Source organism: Athene noctua, chromosome 7 (assembly GCF_965140245.1).
Source record: "Athene noctua chromosome 7, bAthNoc1.hap1.1, whole genome shotgun sequence".
Taxonomy (NCBI): domain Eukaryota; kingdom Metazoa; phylum Chordata; class Aves; order Strigiformes; family Strigidae; genus Athene; species Athene noctua.
The window spans coordinates 27379062-27406482 of record NC_134043.1 but is presented as its reverse complement, the minus strand read 5'-3'; the positions used below and the strand labels follow the sequence as shown (position 1 = coordinate 27406482).

At 50.6% G+C, this 27421-nt stretch overlaps 1 protein-coding gene across 2 annotated transcripts; it reads left to right on the top strand.

The window, feature by feature from the left end:
- The first annotated feature begins 309 nt into the window (after positions 1 to 309).
- LOC141962295 (aryl hydrocarbon receptor-like) lies at positions 310 to 26394 on the top strand. 2 transcript variants are annotated; one of them, XM_074910252.1, is made up of 11 exons: positions 310 to 492; positions 587 to 774; positions 12671 to 12777; positions 17502 to 17591; positions 18514 to 18637; positions 18925 to 19052; positions 19874 to 20076; positions 20202 to 20311; positions 20605 to 20746; positions 21436 to 23041; positions 24562 to 26394. In XM_074910252.1, exons 1-11 carry the CDS (start codon positions 452 to 454, stop codon positions 24715 to 24717), a joined length of 2895 nt encoding a protein of 964 aa, XP_074766353.1. In that variant the 5' UTR covers positions 310 to 451; the 3' UTR covers positions 24718 to 26394. The 2 variants fall into 2 exon arrangements, with proteins under 2 accessions (XP_074766353.1, XP_074766352.1); XM_074910251.1 differs by having other exon boundaries at positions 311 to 492; positions 18922 to 19052.
- Positions 26395 to 27421: the final 1027 nt, after the last annotated feature.

The window sequence follows — 27421 nt, the reverse complement described above, 5'->3', positions numbered from 1 at the left end:
CAGGGCAGGGGGGGAGTCCCCATCCCTGGAGGGGTTGAAGAGTCGGGTTGACCCAGCGCTGAGGGATCTGGTGGAGTTGGGAACGGTCAGTGTGAGGTTCAGGGTGGGACTGGAGGAGCTTCAAGGGCTTTTCCAACCGAGATGATTCAGTGATACTCAGCTCTCACAGACACGCTCTCACACTGGCACACATGCTGCCACACAGAGAGCCCATCCATCACCCCCCCCCCCCCCCCCCCCCCAGCTCCTCCTCACCTCCCGATCCCTCTCCAGACCTCAACCCCATCCCTGCGCCCCCCCCAGCCCCTCCTCTCCCCGGGCGGAGGCGGGGGGGAGGCGGGGCGGCTCCCGCTCCATCCCCCCCGGGGAGGCTGCGGACGGGGCGGCGGTGGCCGGGGCTCACCGGCGGCTCCTGCCCCGGGATGCGCTGAGCTCTGCCCCCGGCCCGGCCATGTACGCGGGGCGCAAGCGGAGGAAGCCGGTGCCCCGGGCGTGAGTGGGGGGGCGAGGAGAAGGGTCCTGGGGATGAAGGAGAGGAGGGAGGGGGGGCCCGACCGGCGCCCGGTAACGTGGCTCTACCCGACAGGGTGCGGCCGGGGCCGGCCGAAGGCGGGACCTCCAACCCCTCCAAGCGGCACCGGGAGCGGCTGAACCGGGAGCTGGAGCGCCTGGCCGGGCTGCTGCCCTTCCCCGAGGAGGTGGTGGCCGGGCTGGACAAGCTGTCGGTCCTGCGCCTCAGCGCCGGCTACCTCCGCGCCAAGAGCTTCTTCAGCGGTAAGGGGCACCACCGGCGGGAGCACCCCTTTTTTCTTTCTTTTTTTCCCCCCTTAGAAGTGCTCTTTTTTTTTTTTTTTCCTAACACTGGATTTTCTCGCTTTGCGATGCCAAGCTGCGAGGAGGCTTCAGGATGCATCGCGCCTGGGCGAAAGCAGAGCTCTCCCACTTGTTTGGAATTATAGGGATTGGGACAGATGATTTTGTTTGTGGGTTCTGCTGAAGTAGAAGATTGAGATTTAGGCTGAAGGGTTTCAGCGCGATTCCCGGGCTGAGGCTTTGGCAGGCAGAGCTCTGAGGGTAGTGGTGGATTGTGCAGCCCCGCTGGAAAGTTTCATGATGCAAGTGACTTGCATTTTTTTCCTCTCCTATTATAATAGACAGGTAAAATACTCAGTGTGATGACGGTGAATAATAATCACCTGTGATGTGATTACAGTTTATTTGAGAACCCTTTAAAATAAGACTGTGTTAAAGGCATGTCTGCATTCCACTGGGCTAGAATTGTTGTAATTAATAGAAGCCCACAGGAGGGTATTTAGGCAGCTCCTGGTGAACTAGCAGTGGCTTGAGAATGCTGCATAAAACCTCAGAAACACCGTAATTTTTCTTTTCAAGTCCAAATTGAATGTATTGGATGCCCTCTTTTTCTTCCTTTTCCATTCTCTTTTCAACCCTGCTTGTAGGATTGGTAAGCGAGTGAAATGAAAGCTGAATGGCCTCAGAGAGGAATTATTTACCTTGAGGTATCAGATCAATTTATTTGGCTGTATCGGCTGTGTTTTCCACACTGGTTTTGCCCTGGAAAGGAGATTTGCTGCATGAGCCTTTGCAATGCTGAACGTGTTGCCCGAAACCCATCATCTGTGACACTGCTCTGAAGCAGGAGGACCAGCGTGGTCCTGGTATATTCTGAAGGCTCCCACCCTGGGGGGGCATGCTTATCCTTGCACAAAGGGGTAGTCTGTGGTGCAGTACAAGCCTCGCTCTTCCCCTGAAACACTAATAATTTAAAGTTTGCAGCTTAAAGAATTTATAAAACAGAGGGGTGGTAGCAATTCCTTAAAATGGCGGGTTTGAAATGGCTGGGCTTGTTGCAAAGCATCCCACCAGAAGCTGCTTTGGGGCTTGTTGCCCTGTTGAGGGTGATTGTGCTGGGATTGTGCGCCAGCTCAGCCAGGGAAAGGTGAGCACGGGATGACCCCCGTGGACACGGTCCCACTGCTCCACGAATATCCTGCTAGGACTCTGCATCCTGGGGTTTGACGTTCCTGCATCTCCAGCACCATGGGTTACTTGGGGTTTGCATGGTGAGAAACTGGGAAATGCTGTTCTGAGGTTCTCTCTCTTTTTTTTTTTTTTCTCGTATCATTCTATCTGGTTTGATTTTGTGGTGCCAACTTCCCAACAACTGAGCACATCAGTATGTCTGAAGTTATGGGATGGTACCTGCCTCTATCTGGTTTAAGATAGGTCACAGTAATTCAGGTGTGGAAGGGAAGGGGGAAAGCCTCATCCTTTTAGGTGCAAATAGTGATTTCAGACCTCTTTGAGTCTCTTCTGCAGCTTTTTTTTAAAAAAAAAAAAAAAAAAAGTTTAAAAGGATATCTGGGCAAGGCCTCTAAAAAATAAAATTATTTTAAGTTATATTAGTCCCTTTCAGTGTGAATGCTAGAGTGATGTTGCTCTCTGACAAGCTGTGCTAAAGCTGAGATAAAGTTCATCTTTGGAAGGCTGAAAAAATGCTCTGCTTATCCCTTCAAAATTCAAAGTTCAAAATACTCTATTCCTTCCTTGCCTCTTTACTTTTTGGTTTTTTTTTCTTTCTGGTCATCCACATGTTTAGGGATTTTTTTTGCTTGGCCTGTCAGGGAATAGGGTTAGGAAGGGCAGCTGGGGTCTGCCTGCCCGCCTGCCCGCTGCTGAGCCGGCTGAGCTTGTGTGCTCTGACTCCTGCTCGGCATCCTTGGGTATGTCAAAAGGGATCCTGAGGAGGCTGTTTTAGTTGCTGAATGCTGATAAGTCCTGAGTGAGATTGGATCAGAAAACACAAATGGTTTGGGGTCTTTTTGTGTCAGAAGTCAGCTCAGAAACAGAGAGTGCAAACCCACATACTGGCTGGGAGGAAGGAGGAGTTGCCATCTCCCTAGCTCGTGTGTGTCCCTGATTCAGCATTCCCTGAAAGAAGACCAAGCTGAAGCAAGGGCATAAACTGGGCTGCACTTCCATGCCTTGTGAGGAGAAACATCTTTGCAGCATGTCCTCCTGGAGCAGGTCTCGGGTGGTGACGATGATTACTGACATCAATTCACCCAGCAGGTTTATGCCAGCTGCCGTTTCTCCAGCCCCCGTCTTAAATAATTCGTTGTGTGTCTCCTCCTGGGTATTTGAAAATTAATTATTTTTAAATTTTATTGTGGCATTTTGATTTACGTGCAGCTGGTGTATGGGGAAATTTGTACAGCCTTAAGTGATTAAAAAGTAGGTGGGTTCTAGATCTTGGTCACTGGTAAAATCTTTGGGAGCTTCTCTCGTTTTGTTTTGGGTTCCCTATCACCTTCTGGCCACGTGATAAATTCTTCAAACGGCAGAGCAGGCTTCACAGCTATCATTAAAGATGTATTTGCATGTACATTACAAAGGCTGACCTGCACAGGTCGGGGTGGTTTGACTGAGGTGCACAGTGGAAGAAACCTGCTGTTTGGCTGTCAAAGATGGCCAAGATACGGCATGCAAGTGTCTGCGTGTGCTTTTGTCTGAACAGTGGAGTTTTGAACCACAGTTTGGGGAGGTACTGACATAAGGTCTTTGATTGTTAAAAGTACATTTTTCCTTCATGCGTGAGGTTTTTTATGTTTTACATGGCCTCAAGTGAAACTGTCCCTGCTCCCTTTCTGCCTGTCTGGGGGCATGACTAAAGGCCTGCAGTTAGGTTTTAGAAATCAGAGGATTTAAGGCTGCTCAGTGCTTTGTTGTTTAATCTTTGGAGTGGTTTAGAGATATTCAGACATTGTCTTTGTTAAGCAGGGTCATTTATCTAAACAAACACTTCCTCAGGCTGACATGCCAAGTACTGGGTTGGGTGTTTGTGCTGTGAAACCCCTGGTGCCAGGTGATGGTCTTCTGCAGGTCTTTGGAAGTCCAAGGGACAAGAGCATCCATGTGTGTGTTTGTCTATTAATTCTGTTCCTTTTTTCATCTGGCAAGTTTTTCATTTTTAACAAAGCGGGAAGCAGTTTAGGGCCAGGAGTTTGCCGCATGCTTTCAGCGTCTCTGGGGAAGGAGGTTTCTGGGTCCTGACAGCTCCTGGCCATGGTCTCCTCCTGGAAGGAGCACTGCTTTTGCCTTGTGCACCGATAATGATACAAGACTGTTTAGATAAGTGTTGGGCTGCAAATCATGTGTACAGGTGTCTTTAAGTCAAACAGAGGTTCTCTCTGATTTTGGCCATCTGAAGGACCCTCTGGCCCCTAGGACATAAAGCAGAGAAGTGCCTGGGATTGCAGAGTGCCCACCCCAGGACAGCAGATTTTCCTGTGACACAGCACAGGGCCGACAGGGATGGTGGGGAGCCAGCTGTGCTCCCAGCAAGCACACCCCAGCATGCCAGGTTTGGTCAGTGGTGGAAGAGATTTCTCTTGTGAAGAAGCAGCATTGCTGTCCTCTGCAAGATGCCCAGGTGCCTTTCTTTTACCCATTTGCCTGGTTTTGAGGCTCGAAAGTGTATACAAATACCTTCTGTCCACAGGAACACTGCTTACCATGACTGAGGTGAATTTAGGTGGGGGAGCAGGGCCACGGAAGGACATTGGGAGAGATGTCCTGCCAGGAGGTGGTCTCCAGAGAGAAGCCCAGCCCTGCCCATCCCACATCCCATCCTGCTGAGTAAAGCATCAGAAACCCAAACCCAGCACCATTAGTTTGGACCAGGAGGACTGAAAGGAGCTGAACTGGCTTCCAAATTGAGGGTCTTATCCAAACATCAGTGCAAGTTGACTTAAGGGCTTCTACCTTCTCCTTTCTTATCCAGGTCTCTTTTCCTCTACAACAGTCCCTCCAGATGTCTTATTTTTTTTATCCCCTCTTGGTGAGACAAATATTTTTAATTCTCATTCACCGTCTTAACCTTCTTCCCTGCTTTTCAGGAGGCTCTTTCAGCATGTGTGGCTTGGTAGAGTGGGAGCGTGCTACAGGACTGCCACTCCCCAGAGCTGAGGAGTCAGGCATAGTGGTCTGCATCTCCCCTAAGCCCAGGAGCCCACTCCTCTCTCTCTGCTGATGCTGAGGACTGTCCTCGGGATGGTGCAGCAAAGCCAAGCCCCCAAGCAGCCTTGCTCCTGCCATCCTCCCTCTCTCCTACCCCGTGTCCTGCTGTTGAGCAGCTGGTGCCACCGTGCTAGGGTCTGCGCGGCACGTCGTAGCAGACGATCACCACCAGCTTAGCCTGGCGGTGCCTGGCAGGCTGTTCCCCTCTAATCCCTCCCTGTTCCTCCCCTTGATGCTAGGGCCCAGGCAAATGCTGCTGGCTTATAAGGGGATCCCTGTTTCTCTGTCTCCCTCACCATCTAGAAGCAGGGAGAGAAAAAAGGCAGCTGCTCCAGGGGAAGGTTTGCCGCTGGGTCTCACCCTGCGTGGTGATTTGTTAGCAAAGAGGAAGATGCCTCAAAGGTGCCTTGTTGTGTGGCTGTCAGTTAACATGTGTTGCTTCATCCACTGAAACACTCGGTGAGAAGTCAGTTGGCAGACTTTGAGGCTCACATGAGGCTCTGAATCAAGTCTGGGGTTTATAAACCATAGGAAGATGGGTAAGAAAAGCTCAGTCTGTGGTGCTGAGTGGTGCGTGTTTGAACCCCGCTGCCAAGACTTGCTATAAGCCAGTAATGGGCTAACTCTGCTTCAAAATGGGGCTCCTTGGGGATGCAGATGCACCTCTGCCTGTGAGCAGCATCCTACCTGGAGAGCTGGGCTTGCCAGCAGCCAAGGCACGGGGCTGAGCTGCTCTGGGCAGCTCAGAAGCATTGCTGGCTGGGAGCAGAGGAGAAAAAAATACCAGTGTAATGCCGTGTTAGAAATTTTTGGCTCAGGATGGATTATCAGCTGCATGGTCTGTCACCATGGATCAGAGGGTAGATGTAGCCTTCTTTGTGGGCTATATGTGGTACTGAGCTATGCATGGTATGTTTTATACAGAAGGTTAGTGTCACGTATCCAAAATGAAGCAGTTTGCCTCTCCCACATATTTAAAAAAAACAGCAGTCCTGTGGATGTTGAGTGTTTGGGGTTTTTCCTGGAGTTCTCTTAAAATCTTAGGTGGCACCTGTAGGATTGATGTGCAGCCTCAAGGCTGAGCCTAACCCTTTAAACTGTGGTACAAATCTGGACAGTTTATTACGAGAGCTGTGATGGCCAAAAAGGTGTGTAAGCTGCTTCCTGGCCATCGGGTCAGACTGTGAAAGTGCTTTAAATTACAAAGTTGTAATAGAATGCATAACTGTGCCCCCCAAACATCTGCTTAGGGGTGAGTGAGGGAGGATGGGATGTGCATTTATTGATGTGCAATTGTTTAGAGATGGCTAACATTTCTCGTGTCCTCACTGCATCAGCTCTCCCACCCTATGAGCTGCTCAGCCGTTTACTGCAAATAGCTGTAGCAATAAAGCCTAAGGGGTGGTTTAAGAAAATAAAGCCTAGCACTGTGATCACCCTGCTCTCTTAATTGCCTAGGTAATAAGCTGGCCTTGAGGAGCAATTTAAACTGGGAAAGTCTTGTGACTTCCCTTAGGTAGGCAATTTTCCTGCTCTGTGCTTTCCTTGCCAAATATTTCTCCCTGGCTCTTGTCAGAGTAGCTAGTAGGAAGCTGTTGGATGTCCTGGGGGTTTTCACTAGGCTCTCGGTGGCTGCCTGCTCTGCTGCTTACAAGCAACCAGGGTCTCTCAAGTCTTCTTCAAACGCGAGCATGGGAGCAGAGCTGGCAAGAAACTCCAGGTTAAGTTTTCAGGTTGGGATAATGCATACCTAAAGCTCTTTGGGGACGAGTGGTGGGAACAGGAGAGTTCAAACTGCTATTGATGCTACAAGAAGGGAAAGTGGCAGGTCCTTGTCAGCTTTGTCCCTGTTTAAACCTCAGCACGTGCTTCTCCCTTTGAGACTCAAGTGCGTTCAGTGACACAACGGAAAGCTAAGTGTAGTCAAGGCCTTCTTGCTTTCAAAAGTTCAATTAGATCTTTTAACAGGACATCCATTATTCACCACACATGTTCATAGAAGGTAGTGTATCCACGCTGTTCAGGCAAGGAATAAATAATTGATCTATTTAATGAAATTTGTGTCAACAGGGAGCTGTGGCAGGTATTATGAAATGGTAAGTAAAACTGTAGTATCCGTTATGAGTAAGCAATGGGAAACTCAAGAAGTATTTGCCAATTGCTAGAAAATGGGTTCTGTACAGCTCAGCGCTGAGAAATGAACTGATGGTTCGGCAAGCTGGGGAGGAGACAGATCTGCTACTTAGTTTCAGCAAATCTTGTTCTGCTTCTCTCACTGTTTCTGTGATGCTCTTTCCTTCTCATGCATTTCAAACAGAGGAGCTGCCGGCTACATCCACTGAGTCCACTTTGTACGTGGAAGTGAGTAATTTTGCATTGTCTAGGAAGGGCTCATTTCATGTTCCACAAGGAAAAAAACCAAAACAGAATAGGATATACTTTACTAAGTGCATGTTCCTGTTCTTTGCTTCTCAAAATAGTTGGAGGTGTGTAAACTTGCTGTAAAACATGTGGATTAAATGACAGAGCAATGATCAGATTTGGCATGCTGACAGCATAGATGCCATCAGAGAAACCAGAGAGGAGCTTCACCTGCCTTCACAACAGCAATTTAGCTTTCCACCAGTTTGAGCGTGACCATTAAGAAGACATTTGGGCCAAATTTTGCTCCCTTAGCATCATGCCATTGTTCTCTGCATTGCATGCTCCTGCTGAGCCATGGCTGTGTCACCTGATGGGTTCCTACCAGTGGAAATGAAAGGTCTTGTGCTGGTTTTACTGGAGCGTTGCAGAATTTGTGTGTTATGATAGAGGGAGAAAGCTGAGCTCTTCCTTGGCTCTCTTGGGTGGACATGCTTGCTCTTGTAGGTGGATGTGGCAGGTCTGGGAGGATCTCCCCAGCAGTGCCCTGGGCAGTGGAAGTCCTTGTTACTGGGGGAAGACCCTGCCAAGCCAAGGGAAGAGGGAGATATGTGATGTCTGATACGGGCAACCTGAGGCTGCTTTGGCAGGGAAGGGAACTTGCCTGCTCCCATGCTGCTGGCAGGTTGTGGCAGGTGTCACCTTCCTCCTACCTGGGATCTGTGTGAGCTCATCAGCAAAGTTTTTTTCTTACAGTAGGGGAACCCCTTTACTTACTTATTTTAAAAGGAAAGTATCATCCTGACTGGGAAGATACCATTTTTCTGTTCAAATGACACTTCTATATTAAAAATTTAGATTAAAAATGAAACAACCTCAGTTTATTCAAAAGGAATCCGAAGAGGATTTTTTCTTAGTTTCCAATATTTTGCCGCTTCTTTGCAATAAAGTGCAGGAAAACAATTTTGAAGGGTTATTTAATGTGAGGGTTTATGTACCAAGCAGCAGAGCTGCAGGATCCTCTGCCCATAAATATCTCAGAGCTGGAGAGGTGGGTGGGAAAGGAAGACCTGGAGATACCTTCTGGTAAGATTTTTACTTCCCTGTGAGTAGAAGACCTGCTTTTCAAGGACCTGACACAAATGGCAGAAAGAGATAGGTGGATAGAAGGCAATTTGATTCATAAATAATTCAACCAATCTCTCCTTCCCCTAGGGAGTGACTGATACACACTGGGGCACTGAGCCCTATGGCAGAATGCTTTCAGGGAGCACCATTACCAAAACTCCTCTCTCCCCACCCAAGACCTGCTCAGACTAATAATTGCCACACATGTCCCTGCCATCACTTGCAGCTGGATTCAGCATTTCCTCACCTCCTTTAAATCCCCAGCAGTGGTGGGGAAACACAACCTCTTGCTGCTCTTGAAGAGCCACGAAACTGTTGGGTTTCCTTCTGCTGTTTCTCCTGCATCAACATCTGGAGTGGGTGTGGGGCCTAGTTGTCTTGTTTTCCTCCTTTACAATCAGTGGCAAATGCAAAACTTTGCTCCCACTTGGAGGTTTTGCCATGTGGAGGGAAGGGGGCTGGGGGATATCCTCTCAAAAATGTTAATACCCACTTGGCTGTATAGAGATTTCTCAGGTCTGCAAAGCTCTGGCAGGTTCAGGAGTTCACTGGCAAACCTGGTAGGCGGCGAGGTGTCCCTTCAGCGTCACGTGAAACAGCTTCCCAGGCTGGGCACTGGTGTCCTGGAGATGGAGGGAGGAAACCCACCCCCGTTGGCCCCCTGGCCCTCTGCTCCCCAGGGGGCAGCGGGGACCTGGCCAGCAATGCGGATACATGTGCACAAGGACCACCACCGTGCAGCAAGCATCCTCCTCCTGTGGGGAGGCAGATGCCAGCAGGGAACTCATTCCTCAGAGATGGGTCCAGGCAGGGAGAGATTTTCTTCTCAGCTAAAAGCCTTTTTTATGGCAAAATAGCCTGTGGGTCCTGGCAGAAACTATTTTTTAGTTTTCTTTGAAGAAATAGCAGGAATAACGTGCAAGCCTTGCTGCTTTCAGGTGACCAACTTCTCTCTTCTCACCTTCCTTCTTCCACAGCTGCCAGCAATAAAGGTATTGCTAGTGGCTGGAGTGAGGGAGCCCAGGAAAAGCCAGTTCTCTCCTTTTTTTTAATATTTCTTTTTCTTCCCTGCAAATGCCTGTCCCCAGTTAACACAGCGAGGGTGAAGGCTGCACCTTGTCTCCCTGCCCAAGATGAAGGCAAGTGCTGTGTTGGGAAGGCCACCTTTCCCCCGGTGCTGAGCTCACCCTGTTCCTGCCTTACCCTTCCCCAGGGTAGCTGGGCAGGAGGGGAGGATGCTGCAGCGCTCTCTGCCTCGTCTCCGCTCTGTCAGGCTGATGCGCTGTGACAGTTCTGCTGAATTGCTGACCCGAGGGGCTGCGCGGGGCTATTTATGGAGAGACAAAGCCGAGGGACACCAGGCGGGAGGCCAGCCTGAGATGTCTGCAGCTAAGAGCAGGTCATCTTTGGAGTTCCTTGGGTGGCTTGGATGGAAAACATGCTGTTTGGCAAAGGTCACGGGAAAACCCCCACGGGGCCATCCTCTGATTTTAACTTGTGTTTCCTCTGGCCCCACATCCTAGGAGCAGCCCAGATGCTGATAGCAAAATCTATTTTTAGGCAGTGGTCGTGATCAAATTTTCTTTTTGCAGGGAAATATCAAATCAGACCTCTGAGTAGAGGGCAGCACACTTTGGCTGCTCTTCTATTACCCAGGTTTATTTTTATCTTTCACCTCTGGCGCAGCAGTCTGGAAGCTAGCAGAGGAGGACTGAAGACTTTTAATAATTCATAGCTCCTACATTTTGCTCCCAGGGATCAGAAAAGCAAGTTGCTGGAAAGTCGCTGCTGGAAGCCTGCTCCATCCATGCCACAGGACCTGCCTTGGTGTTGCAGACACTGTGCTTGCAGGCTGCTCTGCCTGATGGCCTGCCTGTGCCCAGGACTTTGTGCCCCGCAGTCCCCGGGCAGCAGTGCTCACAGTGGGATGGAGTTCAGGGTCAGGGGGCAGTCAGGACATGGCAGTGTGTGCATGTCCGCCTCAGCATGCTCAGGATCGACCTGCTGTTGTTCAAAGATGTGCTGTAACCTTAATCCCAGGCTGTCAACCCCTCAGTTCAAATAGCTCCTGAAATAATCTGTGCAGGCTGAACCTGAGGGGAGTTTCCAGGACCTCCCAGAAGCAGAGATTTTGCTGCCATATCAGTTTTGTTTCTTTTAATTAAAAGCAATGTGCTTTACATTTGGTTATGGAGCAGTCAGTCTTTGGGGTAGTCCTGTGTCTGGTGGAAGAACGTTTTGGCCCCAGAGCCTCATGTCATGTGCATACCAGTGAGGCTCTGTAGACCACAGCATCCTTCCTTGTTCCAACCCACCTGCGAGCCACTGCTTGGCAAATGCCTACTGAGGACGCAGAGGACTTTGGGGTGGATGGTGAGCCCTGGCAGTGGAAGATTGGACAGCCTGCCTTTGCTACATGCTTGGCTTCCCAGCAGAGAAATGCTGATAGATGGGAAGACCACTTTGGAGACTGAACCAGTCCCTCTGCTCATGGCTGCTCTGTGAACACGGGTGCTGCTGGGTTCAGCTTCAGACCTCGTGGTCCTGGAAGGCTCAGAGATGCGTCTGGAGCATCTGCCTTTTGCAGTGGCTGAGAAGCTGCTCCCCTGCAAGCTTCTACATGCAGGCACCGAGGTCCTTCAGGATCTGCTCCACGCGGATGGAGGAGCTGAGTTTCAGCAGCTACTGTGGCAACGCACAAGGTGAGCCGAGTATTACAGAAGGCTAGTGTGTTGTGCCTTCTGACTTGCTGCTGTCTTGGCTCATGGCTTTGCTCCTGCTGACAGCTTTATGGGATGTTAAATTATTTCCAGGGTCCACTTGATGCTCTTGTCACATCTGAGCATGGCAGCTCCTTGGCACGTGTAGCACAGGAACTGGGAAATGCAAGTTCAAAAGTGCTTTTGCTTGCTTTGAGCAGGAGCGAGGGTGTGCACCAGGCAGGATGCAGTGGTAGCTGCTACTGGTGCCTCACATCTTTCCTCACAGGTGCTGATGGGAGCAGCAGCCAAATGCTGTCCTCTGTCTCATGATGCTCACAAGAAGCTTTAGTGCAATCTCCACTGTTTCCTGAGCAGGCCTGCCATACACAGGCTTGCTGTCATCTTAGTCTTTAAATATCCACCCTAAAATATCCCCAGGATTTTTTCTCTTGGGGAGTAAAGTACAAAATTCACAGATACACCTTTTAGTTAAACTGAGTGACAGATTTCCTCATCCATATTTATTGTGCATCGATCACTATTAGGATGCCTGTGATCTCGGGTGTCTGTGTGTATATCCATGTGTATGTTTTCCCATGTTGTTTTTCTCCCACTGTGAGCTGTGGCTTGCCTTAATTTGATTGAACAAACCCCCTATGTTGCTGAACTGTAGTGAGACATCATTGACAGGGCTATCGGGATTGGACCCTTCAAAGTGGCTTATTCTTTACCCTGGAAGCATGGGGTTTGCTGCAATGCGTTTTGTGTAGGGCAGACTTTTACTGCTGTTGGTCCGCTGTCCTTTGCAGAGTCAGAGCATGCATGAGCAGATCCGTTCTAGTTCAGCACTGCAAAGAAATGCTCGGTGTGGTGACTCCCCCAGCAAGAGCAGAGCTGCTGCCATACCCTGAGCCAGTGGGGTAGACACAGTGTGGCACCAAGGGCTGGCTCTTAGTGTTTGCAAGGAGTGGTGTAAGGCATTGACTCTGGGTCCAGATCAGGACTGGGGACCTCTATGGTTGCTACTGCTAAATGATAAGAGATATTTCCAGCTGGTGAGCTCACTAAGCACATCCTTTTGTACTACTGGTTACAGGCAACTGCTGGTAAACAGAGGATCTCAGAGACATTGTGCTGATGCCTATCTGCTTTAATGACTCCTGGTTTTAACTGCTCTATATTTGTAGGTTGTTAAAGTCATGGGGAGAGGGAAAAAAAAAAGGGAAGGGCTGTGTGTGAAAGTTGAGAGTATTGGGGGTGGGGAAATGTTCTGTTAAAATCAGCTCTTTTGAGGGGTGAAGGAAAGGGCTGACTATATCACAGCTTCCCCTGGCACAGCATTGTCCAGCTTTGCAGCCAGGTCCACACTTTGGACATCCATGATGGTGGCTTGCGCGTGTTACTGCAGCACTGAAGTCCCTTCCCTTTGCTTCCTGCAGTTGCTCTAAAGAATCACGGTGCCAAAGAAGTGGAGAGGGATGGAGACAGTGGCAACAGACCAGCTCTGGGCTCAGCAGCAGTACCGGAGGGCGAGCTGCTCCTACAGGTTAGTGCTCTTCACTGGCCACCTCCCCCTGGCAGATGCCTTCAAGGGATATTCCTCTTGTCCCCTTTCTAGCTTCTTTGAATTTTACCCAAAGAGCAGACCTATTATTGATTGCAGGATGTTTTGGTGAAGCAGTGATTTCATGTGGTGTAGTTCACATTGCTTCTGACTAAGTAGAGGTTTAAGACCTGTTCAGGTCTCTGGGGCACAAACTGTGTTGCTTCTCCCCTCCTTTTCCCATCCTTCCTGGAGAAAATTGCTATCTGTAAATTGTCCGTAAGTAAGAAACTCTCCACCTTGGTGGAAGTGGTGCTGAATTTCTGAGCATGAAGATTCAGCTTTACTGGTTCTCTGCCGTTGTAAATGGGCCATGGATGTAACAGAGGAGCCAAGCAAAGCAAGACGTTTTGAGTGTGGTTTTCAACATGGGCACACTGGTCCCAACTTGGGGATGTTGTCCAAACACCAGTGAAAACAGGGAAGAGAATGTCATGGAAGTCTTCCCTGATTTTCAGGCAGTGATGCACAACACTTGAGTACACAGGTGCTGATGGGCCATATGCTCTGCCCATAAACACAGGGCACATGGTTGTATTCTGGGAGCTCTGCAAGAGGCATATAGTCGTCTCCTTTGGTGATGCTGGAGGCAATGCTGGTGATGCTGGAGCATGGTTGGGCTGAGCCTGTGGATTCCTTGGTTTATTCAGAGATGCCAGGAGACGACCTTGTGTCTACAAACTGTGTAGAGTGAATAGGAAGAGGTCAGGCTCCAGCAGTGTGAGGTCCTGTGAGGACGTAGGTCTTCCCTCCCCGCCTGGCACCCAGGCACAGGCTGCCGCACTGTCCCCTGCCTGGCTGTTGTCCAAAGTGGGGTGAGCATGCTGGTCAGCCCCAACTCCTATCCAAAAGCTCACTCAGCAGTAAGTGTAACTAATTGAGAGCTGGGGAGCCAGGATCCCAGTGTCTAGTGAGGGAAATGCTAAAGCCAGCTTGGTTAATAATCAAAACCTGAGGGTTTTCTGCTGTGGATATAACAAAACCATGCTCAGCAGAGATTGCTGGGGATTGATGTCCTGCTCATCAACTCCACCCGGAGTTTGATGCCATCATTTTAGAGATACCAAGCTGTCTGTTAAAAGCTCTGGGTTTAGGTTTGAGTCTCCCAGGGGTCTGTCTGCATGATACTGAATTTGGCAGGGGCTCAGGACCTGCATCCGTCCCCCAAGGAAATGCTCCTACATGTTTATAAAATTACTTTCACCCTGACTGTCACCTTTGACATTCAGACTTTCTTTGCCTCATCTCTTGGTTCACCCTGATTCTTCCCTTCCCCTCTAATTTTCCAGCCTTACTTTTTTGGTCTGTCCTTTTCCACTAAGGCTCTCTCCAGCAGAGCCTCAGCAGAGGAAGGTATCTTAAACTGGTGGTAAGCATGAAAATAGCTCTAAAGGGATTAAGGCCTTAGGAAGGCTGAGAACTGGGTGGAATGCCTCTGCCCAGGTGCACAGCAATGCAGGTACGCATTGCTGGCTGCAGGGTATTAAACCTGCCTGCTGGTCAGTGCAGTTAGGGAAGGACAGAGTGCTGCAAGATGTTGCCTGCTCCTGCCATGGCAGAGCAATGCCTCTGAAACTGCTCAAAGGGTTAAAGTGCATTTGGCAGCACTAATTAACCTCTGCAGCAGATTCCCACACACTGAGATCAACCCCAGTAAATAGAGAGAGCATTTGTGCCCAGAATAAAGGGAAGGAGAGGGGGGAGAAACACTGACCTGGACAATCAAACAGGAGTTGGCAGCAACAATAGCTGGACTTGGCCGAGACTACACACTAGACCCTAATTAATCCTGATGTCTATACATTACTAAGTGGGGGAAGCAGGCCAGGGCTGTCTACTGTGGCTTCCCTGCCTGCAGCCAGGTTAGTGGTACAGGGTGGGTTTGGCTTCAGACAGCCATAGGGCTTCTGGGGTCAACACTGAGGGAGGACCCCTGCCTTCTAGAGGGCTCCTGCTTCGAGGTGGAAGGGCTTTCCACATGGGGACCTGTTGCCCTTAGGGAGGGGTGGCCAGGTGGTGCTGTCACAGCAGTGAAAGCTGTTCAGCTTCTGGGGAGCTAAGTTGGTAATTTTCTTGGGTTTTCATGGCCCTTGCTCTTAGGCGGCACCATGGGCTTGAGGGTGTTTACTGCAAGTCTACTGGGATCTTTTCAGAGCTGGAGAAACTGAGTCACAGAGAGATGCCTATCACTTGGGGTCAGGAGGACATTCCTGTGGGCCTGCTTCCAGCCCTAGCAAGGTAATGATAAGGTCTTCAAAGCACTGGGCTCTGTGCCAGAGGTTTGCTCCCCATGGTTGGCAAAGGTTGGTGCAGTGCCTGCCTGGAGCACTTAGGGGTGCTCCCCTGGATCCTTCCAGGGTCTATGTTAGCAATGTTCTTCTGTGTATCAGCTCCTGCCTGGTGCCAGAGAGCAGAGATGAAAAGCCAGGGCTCCTGGACATCAGCTGCACTCCCAAACTGTTAGGGAAGCTCCTTGGCACCTTCTAATCTTCATGGATGTCCAGGTGCAAAGGACACTGTCAGCCAGCACCCTGGTCCCTTCTCCTATGTCCTGTCCTGCCAGCCCTGGGGTTGCTGGCTCAGAGAAAACACACAAATTACTTCGCAAATTTATTAAGCTGGGAGAAGTGAGCCCCTCTTGAGGAAGACAGAGGCTCTGAGCAGCTCAGCCCATTCCTGCTGGGAAATGCAGTGCTCCCTTGGATGTTGACTTTGCAGTCCTGGAGCTCAAGGAGAGGATGGAAGGGCCAGTGAACTGTAAAATATGTAAGTTGTGTAACATTAAAAATGCATTGGAAACTTCAGATTGATGGCTGCATTTGCTCTTTTCTGTGGGGAGGGCTTAGTGCTTCAACCTTTCATGGGCAAAGATGCTTAAGTATTTATTTTGTGAAAACAGAGCACAGTATTCAGCCTGTCTGGGCAGAGGGCATGCACAAATGAGCACATGCTCCAGGACAGGCTGTTAGCATTGTGTAAATCTGTACCCCACTCGGAGAAAGAGCTCCAGAGGAAGAGGAGCATGGCTGGGAGCATCTTGTCGCTAGTGTGCAATCCCAGGCACAGGTGGCTGCAGACATCCCTTCCCACCATGAACATCTGGAAGGATGGTGCTGTGCAGGTTGGCTGAATGCATTGCAGCAGGTTGTTGCTGGGTGTGAGTTTGGGGTGAACCATACATTTGTCAAAAGGAAAAGGTACTTTGAGGTCAACCGGTGATTCTGTGGCTTTCCCCCAAGTCCAGGGACCAGACTCAGCCTGTCATCCCTCCTGCTTTGGAAGAAAATAGCTTTTTAGAAATCAGATGGGTTTTGCTATGGTTTCAAAAAACAAACTCTTATGCTTCAGCTTTCATCTTTTCCATTTTCACTAGTTAAGGCTCTTTGCAAAGCTGGGTTGGCTACCTCAACCACAGGGTGAGTGATGCAGGAGGAGGGAGCGGGCAGTGGAGACACCACCTTCCTAGGCCTTGTTCCTTGCCCATGGACAACCCAGGCAGGTGCACCATGGTCCTTCTCCAGGCCTCTCCTCTGGTACCAGGGGAGGACAGGAGGGATGCAAACAAGGCCAGGAGCTGGGCAGGTTTCTCTCAAACCAGCAGGAGTATCCCCATCCCCATGGGCCAAGCAGCAGCAGGGAATGCCCAGCCAATGCTGCAGGATGCAGTGATCTGTGGTGGGTTTGCTGTCCACTGAACATCCCCCAGCTTTTTCAGCCTCACACTGTCCTAAGCCACGCACAGCTGCCAAGACTCTCCTGTGCTGTCAGGAGAGTGGGAACTACGTGAGCAGAGCTGCCCAGGTAGATGTGGGTCAACATTAAATGCAGCTGACATAAAATACTGTTTTGATTCAAGATTGTCAGAAAGGCTTGTTTATACCAGAATAGCAGAATGAACCAGGTCCTGATGGTGTCCAGTTCCATTCTGCAATCAGTTCCAAGATTTTTATTTGCTCTTCAAATAGGATAAGTATAAATGTCCAAATCTGAGTCTGAGCAAATTCTCCTGGGATGGATGCAAAGTTTTCCATCACTCTGGATTAGGATATGCTTGGGCAGCTGTACAGAAGAGCTACATGACCTCAGAGAAAATCAGCAGAAGGTACCATCTGTTTTCTTGGTGAGCACATCTCTGCTGGCGTTGATCCCTGTTTTTCTCCAGCCAGTCTTCAGTTGCTGTTTACTCAAGCAAGGCAGAATGGAGGAAAATCTGAGAATGAGCTGCAGGCTTTGACCTCTGCTACGTAAAGCAGGCTCATCAGGTCTGCAAAAACCTGTGGTTTAGGTGCATGTGCTCTGGCACCACAGCAAGGTAGAGGCAGTTGCAAGGATGGAGGTCTCTGGTGCTGTCCCCATCCTGCAGGAAGGGTATAAAACCAAGGAGCTGCTTGAACAGTGCATCAGAGGATTTGGTGAGATCCAGGGCAGTACCCAGTGTTACAACAGCAAGATGCCATTGGAGAGGGCTTCCTTTCCTTCCAGGTCTTCCCATGCTTTATCTCCTGCCTGCACCTTTCTCTTGGTGGGGCAGTGGCTCAGCTGCCTGCTAGCTGCTAGACGTGCCAGGACTTGGGTGACTGGTGTCCAAGCAGAATGGAACTCGCTGCCCTGCTAGAAAAGGGTGATGTGAGCATGACATGTACCTGTTGATTTTCTCTCTACCCTAGGCACTCAATGGCTTCGTGCTGGTGGTGACATCAGAAGGACTGATATTTTACTCCTCACATACAATTCAGGACTATCTGGGATTTCACCAGGTCGGTGGGACACCTTTGACTCTGTGATGGGTTTGCAGGGTGGGTTTTTCCTTGATGGTGGAGAAGAGCCCCCAAGTTCCCTGCCAGAATGAAGCTCTGCGGGGATCACAGGGTCTCGGTGGGGCTGCATGGGGCTTTTCCTTGGTCTTGTGAATTTGGACCCTGTCGCTGGGAGGCATCAAAGCAACTTCACTAGTCCACAGATGGTTTCCACCAGCCACACTGACAGTCTATGAGGTTCATGGCCCCGTTGTGCAATGCCATGGTAACATGTCTGTGGTTCTCTGCCCAGTTTGCCTTTGGGCAGCCACTCCTCTGGGTGTTAAATCCCATAAGGCTCCAGTGCTGGAAGGTACTATGTCAGATTTACAGGGAAGTGGGACTTAACCTACAATCCTTTAGTTACTGTGGTTTGGTGTTGCTCCCACACTGCTGGCTTTCCCCAACATCTCGGGTAGATGAGGACTGTCCTCCTAGGCAGAGGGAGCAAGTCCAGGAGCAGGTGTCTTGTTCCCTCGGGAACAGTGGTAGGGATGGAGTGGCTTTGCTGCTGTTTTGTTCTCAAACCAATGTTTTAATCTCATCCCATAGATCAGCACTCAGATTTCAAAGGACACCATGTTACAGGGGCGAGCATGTCAAAGGGGAGACGTATTGCTGATGCTAGTGGCTCTTTAGGATGGGGGGAGGTCTGGACCAACATGAGTAAAGGGTCCTTAAAGCCGTATGTGCTGTATGTTCCCATGGGCATCGACTGTGGTGGAAGGTTTCCAGCTCCATTCATCCAGGGACCTAGTTGAGCACCAGGGAAATTGGGTAAGATATGGCAAATCAGGGCTGTGACAGGCTGTTTCCAGGTGGGATGTGAAAACCAGTACCTGGGGACAGGCTGCAGAGCTCATGCATTGTTTTCTTCCTCTAGACAGATGTCATGCACCAGAGTGTCTTTGAGCTGATCCACACCGAAGACCAGCAGGAATTCAGACGCAACCTCCACTGGGCCCTCAACCCACCCCACGTTCCCGAGGGTGAGGCTTCTTCAGAAGGTAAACACAGTCTAGAAGCCAGGCAGCCTGGTTGGCACAAGATGTGTAGCTCCCCGCGTACACTAGGGAGCCCAAGTCCCTGACACCACTTGTATGGGGCTTGTGTCCCGGTGGCTCAAGCCATGGCTTCATCCAAACATTGTGGCTTTCCCCGAGTTTCTGTTGCTGTGCTCTGCAAACTGCTGCAGTGCCCCATGCTGGGGACCTCCAGCCCTTTCTAGGAACCTCCAACCCTCGCTGAGGGGAGATCCTTGCTTGCTCCTCTCTGTCCCTCTTTCCCACAGCAGGGAAGGGTCTCTGCTCTTCTGCTGTTGCCTACAAGCCTAATCAGCTGCCCCCAGAAAACTCCTCCTTTCTGGAAAGGAGCTTCGTGTGCCGTTTTCGCTGCCTCCTGGATAATTCCTCCGGCTTCCTGGTGAGTACAGACCCACGCAGTGACCTCCACAACAAGAGAGGTGCAGGCTCACCCCGAGGGGTTCGTGCCACTACTGAAGCATAAAAGTTGGCCTTGAAAGACCCAGCACTCATTTCTGCCACGTGCAGCAACTGCCTGTCTCAATATGGAGATATTTCTGCTGTTTTTCATAGGTTTGGTCTGTAACTACAACCTCTCTGTGTAGGTTTTGTTCCTCTCCTCTCACAGATGCTGAATGTTGAACAAAAGTGCTTTTCCTTCACATGTTTTGCTAGGTTTTTGTGCTAAAGGCATGTCTTAAGACCAAGTAGGTGATGTTCATCCCTCTTTCTCTCTGCTGCAAGTTAATGGGGTTCTTACCTTCATAACCACAGGTGTAATGACTGTGCTTCTCTCTCTCATCCCACTTTAGTCTGGAAACTTGATACAAAGAGTCCTAACTGTCCCTTGTTTAGAAGCAATGTTATGATCCCTGATGGGGCTGTGATACAGCTCAGTTAAAATGCAAAGCAGCTCATGTATTGTGTGATGCTCTGATGCAGCTGCAGCATGTGCTTGGTCCTGCAGCCACCATGTGCCTGAGCCCTGGGCCAGCAGTGAGCAGCTGCAGGGGGAGAAAGCAGTGGGCTGCTGCTGCATGGAACTCAGTGTAGCATCCCTTTGATCCTCTCTCTTATTTTAGTGAGGAGCATGAAGTCACAAGGGACAAGTCATGAGGGATTATTTGCATCAATGCTACAGAGAGATGGCTTGCTTTCCATGCAGCTCTTCTCTCTCCATCCAATTTTCTGTGTGACACCAAACTTTACTTCTCTTTCCAGGCTTTAAACCTTCAAGGCAGGCTGAAATTCCTTCATGGACAGAACAAAAGGTCTGAAGACGGATCTGCACTGCCACCCCAGCTCGCTCTCTTTGCTATCTCCACACCCTTGCAGCCACCGTCCATCCTGCAGATCCGAACCAAGAACATGATCTTCAGGACAAAGCACAAGCTGGACTTCACCCCCTTGGCATGCGATGCCAAGTAAGCAGCAGAGCTGATCTGAGGGGTGATGCTGTGGGCTTCCAGTGTGCCATGCCATACCCTGCCTGGGTGATGTCCCACCCTGGCTCTGCCTCTGAGTGGGGTGTGTTCTCGGCCTTCCACAGGGGGAAGATCGTTTTGGGCTACACTGAGGCAGAGCTGCGGATGTGTGGCACTGGCTACCAGTTCATCCATGCTGCTGACATGCTGTACTGTGCCGAGAACCACGTCAGGAGTAAGAGTCCCTTCCCTGATCACTTATGCCCACCTCTAAGCATCCTATGGGGAAAGAGCTGCTGGGCTCAGTGCTTTGCTTCATGCTTTACTGTGATGTTCTTGCTGCTGTATGGAGCTTGGGGTGGGGTGTAGTGAGGGGTGTTTATCTGGGATGGTGTCCCCTGCGTGTGCCAGCCATGCCACTGCTGTGACTACCTGCTTATCCCAGCTGGAAATGGCAGTGTCGCTGGAGGCAGCCCTGCCTCTGGTGACATGCTGATAGCCCTCGGCACACATGCTTCCTTCTGGCAGTGATGAAGACAGGGGAGAGTGGCCTGACAGTCTTCCGCCTGCTGACAAAGGAGAATCGCTGGAAATGGGTGCAGGCCAATGCACGGCTCGTCTACAAGAACGGAAAGCCTGAGTACATCATTGTCACGCAGAGACCCCTCATGTAAGTGCCATCTGGGTCAGCACAGGCTAGGGTGGGGACAGGCTGGCTTTTTCCATTGGTGTGGGCTCTGGGACTTCCTGAGCAGGGCAGGATGTTCGATTCTTCATTGCTTCTTGTGCCTTTTAAAGGAGCAGCCATCAGATACTGTGCTGTGATGCTGTTCAGCCACATCCCCCTCTGCAAGGCCACCCTGCAAGTATGGGAGAGCACTGAGCAGTGCCCTGTACCTCACATCCCTGCCCCACTTTCCTGGGCACTGCTCCAGACTTACCCTGGTGACTGGTGACAGCTGTAGGGACACAGGGGTGCAGGAACAGCAAAGACATCTAATGTGGCTGCTGTATGGCACAGCCCAACATCCTTGTCCTAAAGGGTGGCTGCAGCATGGATGAGCAAGGCAAAGGTGTGACTGCTGTCAGGCAGAGCTCTGTTACCCTTTGCATTTTAAGTATCATCTTGGTTAGGCTAAAGGTATGTTTTTATGTGTACGTACATATAAAAATATGTGTATTTGTATGTAAACGTATATGTAAATATATAAAACTGTGTGGTTCTGCTTGGTACAATCCTCATGCTGGTCATAGCAAAGGGGCTTTGGCTTGTAGACATCACAGTTACCCATTGCAGAAGCACTTAGTGGGGTGTGTTTGTGCACATGCAAGAGACAGTCTCTTCTTCTTGCCCTGCAGAGATGAAGAAGGAGGAGAGCACCTTCGGAAACGGTCCATGCATCTTCCCTTTACCTTTGCTACAGGAGAGGCGCTCTTATACCAAAGCGCTTACCCTCTCCCGGGCTTCCCTGACCCTTTCCAGAGTAAAGGGAAAACCATCAAGTCCAAGAAGACCTCCCACAGCCATGGAGGGTGCTCCCAGAAGAATGGCATTGACCCCAGTTCTCTGCTGGGCGCTGTGATGCAACAGGACAAGGCGGTGTACACATCCCATCCGGCTCCCACACCTAACCGCTCCTTCAGCAGCAGTTTCATGGACCATCTCGAGAATGTGTCCTTTCTGGATGCAGGAAGAGATGCCTGGAGTATGGGTGCTGCTCCAGTTTCTTCAAGGAGGAACATCCTCAAAGGTGAGCTGGTGGATTTGCAGCAGGAGGACCCTCTCTTGGCCACCCTGGATTCGCTCTCAATTAAGAGCGATGAGAACTGTTCCAACAATGAGCTCTTCAGTGCACTGGAGGGCCTGGGGTTGAACGCTGAGGACCTGGAGCTCCTGCTCCTGGATGAGAAAATGGTGATGGTCAATATGGACTCTGACCACACCCCATCCTTGAACGACTGCTTCACCAGCAATGAGATTCTCTCCTACATCCACACCACTCTGGTGAACAAGCACGAGGGAGGACAACAGGTCTGTCCCCTGCCAGGCACATCCCTGAGCCCAGGTGGAGACACTGCTACTTACCAGGACCACGTGGAGAATGAGGACTCGCAGTACCTGCCCCAGCCTGTGGTGCAGGCCAGCGTTGCCCCGGGCCAGCCCCGTGTTCCGCTGTGGGAACAGCCCCTCCATGCCGTGCTGGGGCAGCCGCCTCCGCTGCTGCTGGAGCTGGATGAGGAAGAAGAGCTGTCCGATGGCTTGCAGTGGAGGCCAGCTGGGGAGGAGGGTCTTCTCTGCTTCCTCCAGCCAGCACGGGGCACCCTGTGGGACAAGGCACCTGGCTCACCTGCAGAAGTCCCCTGCCCTCAGGATCCACCCCGGGATCAGCAGCTGGAGGGTGACTTCCCAGCCATGCACCCTGCCCAAGAGGATGCTCACCAGTCCTTCTTCCTGCCCGGCCAGTGCCAGGAACACATGGGGCCACCCAGGCAGCCAAAACAGCGTCACTTGCTGATGAATGGGTTGTGTGGCCACAGCCCTGACTCTGCTCCACACCTTCCCAGCAGCAGCACCAGCCCATGGCAGGACTATGTTTCCCCACTCCTGGGGTCCCCAGCTCAGCCTGTTTTTTATGGAATCAGCCAGGACTTGATCTCCCAGCACGAGGGCTGCTTGGGTCCAGGGCCTGGCACACCGATGGTACACTTTAACTTGAATGGCTTAAGCAGTATGGAAGCTGCCAGCAATGGGAGATCACAGGAAGAGATGGCTCCATACTCCACTTTTTTCCCCTCCTCCTCATACCAACTTATTCCCGAGAAGCAGCTGAGCCCTTTTCCTTCTGTGCCCCAGCCCCCTTTTCCAAGCTCAGCTGCAGGGCACTTTGGGAGCATCAGCAGCCCGCTGGAGACTCCCGTGAACAGGACATACTCCTCCAAACTGAGCCAGGAGAGCAGGCACAGGGTAAGGGCCTTTCTCCACTCTCATGCCCACTACTTTCTCTGCTGGTATTTCCTGGGGGTCTCAGTACAGGGAGGCATGCACTGTCTGGTCAGTAGAGAGAAATTGCCTTGCTCTAGCTGGTGCATAACCAGAAAGAAAGACTTCAGGAGCTTTTCTTTGCACCAAGAGTTGAAGACCAAAAGACCAGAGTGTGGGTTCTTCCCTTTAGAAGGTTGCTGTCTCTGCATTTGATTTCCATATGGTTTGTTTAACTGCCATTTCTGTACAGGGAGTAATTCCAGCCATGCACTGGTAAATTTTGACAGGTGGTACAAAGCATGTGTGAGATCATCTTCTGTATCATAAGGTCTTTCCTTTATGGAAGTGTCACCTGGCCTGTGCACAACTGCTATTGAGAGCCCATCCAGCTGCTGCTAGCCCTCCAGCATCACAAGGCAAGGCCTGCGGCAGTGTATTGGAGTGTCATGGTGCCCTTCGGGGCTGTCCTCACAAGTGTCTCCCCTGGGACTGGGGACAACAGCCCAAACCAGGGCTGCTAGGGGAGGGCATAGGGAGTGAAAGCTGCCTGGTCCTTTCCCCTCTCTCTGATGCAGATGTCATGCATGTCTATAAGGGCCATCATCTTTCTGTATTGGGGCTGGTAGCATGGGCTAGGTCCTGGAGGAGCCTGTCTCTGCAGTGATGCCTCCCCAGTCCACAGCACTACCAGGCAGGGTGAGATGTCTAGGGTGGGTCTGTCCCTCCTCTCTACTTACCTAGCCCTGCCCTGGCAATTACTGTCCCTAGGGCAGCTTGATCCCTGGTGCCAGACATCATCTGCTACTGGAAGAGTGCCCTTCTGTCTCATAGGGATCTCTATGTTAACCTCAGGAGCTATCAGATGCTGTCAAAGCATCTTCTGCTTCTTCCTGAAGGCCATGCCCTGCACCTCAGGTCCTGCCATTCTCCATCTCCTCTAACTGGATACACCAGGCACCTTCTAGCTTTGTTGAAGAGCTTGACTCTGGTCCTGCCTAGGGGTTTGGGAGCTTGTGTCAGGGCTGTTCTTCACTAGTCCTACATCTCTAGCGCTTGGTGGCACCTCACGCAGCTGGCGTGCTTTTGGCTTGCCAGAAGTGCAGCAAGGGTGCAAGACCCAGGTGCTTGCTTCACATACAGTCCAGGTCCTTGTGATTTACTGCACATGATTGAGCTGCAGGGCTGTGACACCTGGTCAGGCATTCTCAATTAGCAAGTCAGTAGGTGAAAATTAGGGCCAGCTGAGGGGGTTGGAGGCACTTACCTTCTATGGGCTTTCAGCCTCTTGTCAATGAAGTGACAGGTTGACATCTGCAAGAAAGGACCTGGGGGAAGATGTGGGTGCATGTATGGGTTTACTGCTAAGCTGCTGTACCACTGGAGGTGGTAGGGCTGGAACAGACCTCCTCCCCCTCCTGCCAGCCTCTTCTGGGCCTCAGCCTGATCAGTACTAGTAAAACACTGCAAAATGCCTCAACACTCTCTCGTCTCTCTTCTCCTAGGCTGAAAGCAGCTGTGTTTTGCCCAGCTCTCCCGTGGGACTCTCCAGAGACTGCCCGATGCTGGGGGGGAGCCTACCTCCCTCCCGCCAGCCGCACCCTCGGGCAGAAACGCTGCCAGATCACCCACATGCCTCCAGTGGTGACTTCTGTCTCTAGGAGAGAAGTGGAATGGACGAAGCAGGACTATTCCCTGGGGAAGGAGCTGCCTTCAAGTTGCAACCTTCCCCCTGCCACACATGTCCTGCCATTGCTCTCGATGTTGGTTGCTTTGGCTCAGCTGTAGTTTTTTTGTGCTTTTTAATTAAATTTTTATCAACTTTCCATTATCATGCCCCTGCCAAGGCTCCATGTGCTGGTCCCACGGAAGTGTCCCTGTAGCCGGCAGCAGGGCTACAGGACAGATTTCCCCAGGGCACAGAAACAGGCTGGGCTGCGATGCAGGTCAGGCAGTGCATGCAGCCTCATCTTTATCTCATGGTATTCAAGAGTCGTGTGGCTCTTGGTCAACTGGAGGATCTCAGAGCACATTTGCCACTTGCCATCTCTCATCCTACCCACCCAACCTCCTTGCTTTTGTTTCCCTGGTGGGGTGACCATCTGCCCATCCTGCCTGCGCATCTTACTGAGAGTCCGCTTTGAAATGTTTGGGCCTTTTATGTCTTTTAAATGGCATTTGGAGACTATCTGTTGCTCTGGAAAGAAAAAAAGGATTGCTCTCTATTGCCAGCCACGCTGCTGTATTGAAGGTGTGATGTTTGTGTGGCAAATCCCACACTTTGCCATGAAGCCAGGGAATGAGCTCTCCATTGCACCAGTCTTTGCAGTTCTGCTGTTAACTGAATGCATTTAAAAAAATGCATCTTTCAGGCTTTTGGAAACCCAGGCTGCTTCCATGGCTGTCACTTGGCTCCCATGGTTTGGTACTCCCTGACAGTGTCTGTGCAAGGCAGCCCTTGCCCCGAAGGACAGATGGGTTTCTGATGGCTAATGTCCTCCAGCTCTACCAAAGCTTTGCAATTATACGCATGATCCAACACAGATGCAAGACTTCTGTGTCCAAAAAAAAAAAAGACAAGAAAGGTTTTCACATCTAAATTTCCTGCCATCTCAGTGAGGCGCTTGTAGTTGTGGCCACATTGTACAGATAATGCCTGTTTTATAAAGAAAGTGAATCCTGACTTGGGTTTTTGTGTTGCACTGGTCCTTCCCCACCCCAGGTTTCTCTGTGTCCCAGATGTTCCCATTTGATAGGATCCAGATTAGAGCTCCTCTAGCGAACACCCTGGGTTTTGCTGTGCTCTATGTGATATGCCCAGTTTGACTGATAAGCAGTTCTTTCTTCTGGGTGATGGGTCCTGAGGTACCTAAACAGGCAGCAGGTCTCATTCTCAAATAGCAGGAACTGGCTGGCATATAAGCATCTGTGCCTAAAAAGGTTGAAGATAAATAGTGGAGCTGCCTAACCTAAGGAGATTTCAGATTTACTGTATTAAAAAAAAAAAAGTTTTCAGTAAGATAAAATAAGTATAATGATACTTAATTTTAAGTACTGAGTGATATTTTCCCACATAAAATAAACACAGCCCATATGTATCTATATAATATGAGTTGACAGATTTATTTTTATGCCACTCCAGTGGAGAGAAAAAAATCTTCATACCTTCCCAAAGTAGCATCCTATGGAATGGAACAAAGAGGCTGTTCAGAAGATTGGAAATACAGCGACCCTTTAAGAAACCTGACGAAGCTTCATCCTTCCTCCTGCATGTCTGCCTTTGGTTTCTTGTGAACTTTCTATTCTTTTCATTTCAATAAATGTTTTTGGACCTCAGGCCCTGTCATCTCCCTTGCTGGTTGTGTGTCTTTTCCCTGTCTCAAGCATGTCAAGGTTTGGCTGGCTGCAGTGTTGGAGCCCAGGTCTTGACGCTGGCGAACTGGGGCAGCAGCCACATGTGAGGGAGGCAGGCAGGGCTTACCCCGGTATGATGAAGGCAGTTGCAAGCTGCGCAGTCAAGGTGTACTCCTGTGTATTTCCCCCACCAGAGTAAGCCAGAGCCCCTCAAAGGCTCCTACAAAGGAGCTTTCTCAGGTTGTACCTGCTTTTCCTTGTTTCTGGGAGTATGCCCAGGTCATGCAGTGGAGAGAGCCCAGCCTGGAAACCTTTGTCCACTGCCTTCAGTGAACAGCTGAGGTTTACAGGGCTGAAGAAGGGGGCAGTTGAGCTTGTATGTGAGTTTGGTGTGTAGTCAGGCTGGGGCAGTAGGCTCTGGTTCCTGCCAGCCCTGCCTGTAAGAAGCCCTCTGTTCAGGGAGATTAAAGCTGCTTCTGAGTGATGTTCAGTCCCTGGAGAAGAAAATCTCCTCTGTGTGCAATTGCTTTTGGTTCAGACCTGTTGTCCTATCTGATGCTGAGGACTGCCACGTGTCAGACATGTAGCCTGGAAGAGCTGAAGGTGAAGCCATTGCTGGGATGATGGGCAGCCAGGAGCACAGCCACCCCACCACAGCAACACTCCCAGCCTTTGGGATGCCAGGTGCACCCCACCCATCTTCCAGCTCCTGCTATGGGCGTGTCTGCAGCCCCATAAGTACCTGGAGGGTACTTTATGCAGTGCTGGAGAGGTTGGTGGGCTGAGCAGGCCTGGGCCATGTGGTGGGTACTACAGCTGCTGCCTGGCCAGTCCGTGAGCATTGTCCCTTTATTGCAGGAGCATCTTTGGCCAGCTCCAGTGGGTGACACCATCTGGTCTTCAAGGTGGGTTGTGGGTGTTGGTACACCGTGGGGATGTGGCATTTCAGAAGGTTCTTGGGATAGCCTGGAGATTGTGACTTCTCTCTAGAGAAAGCAGACTTCATGTGCC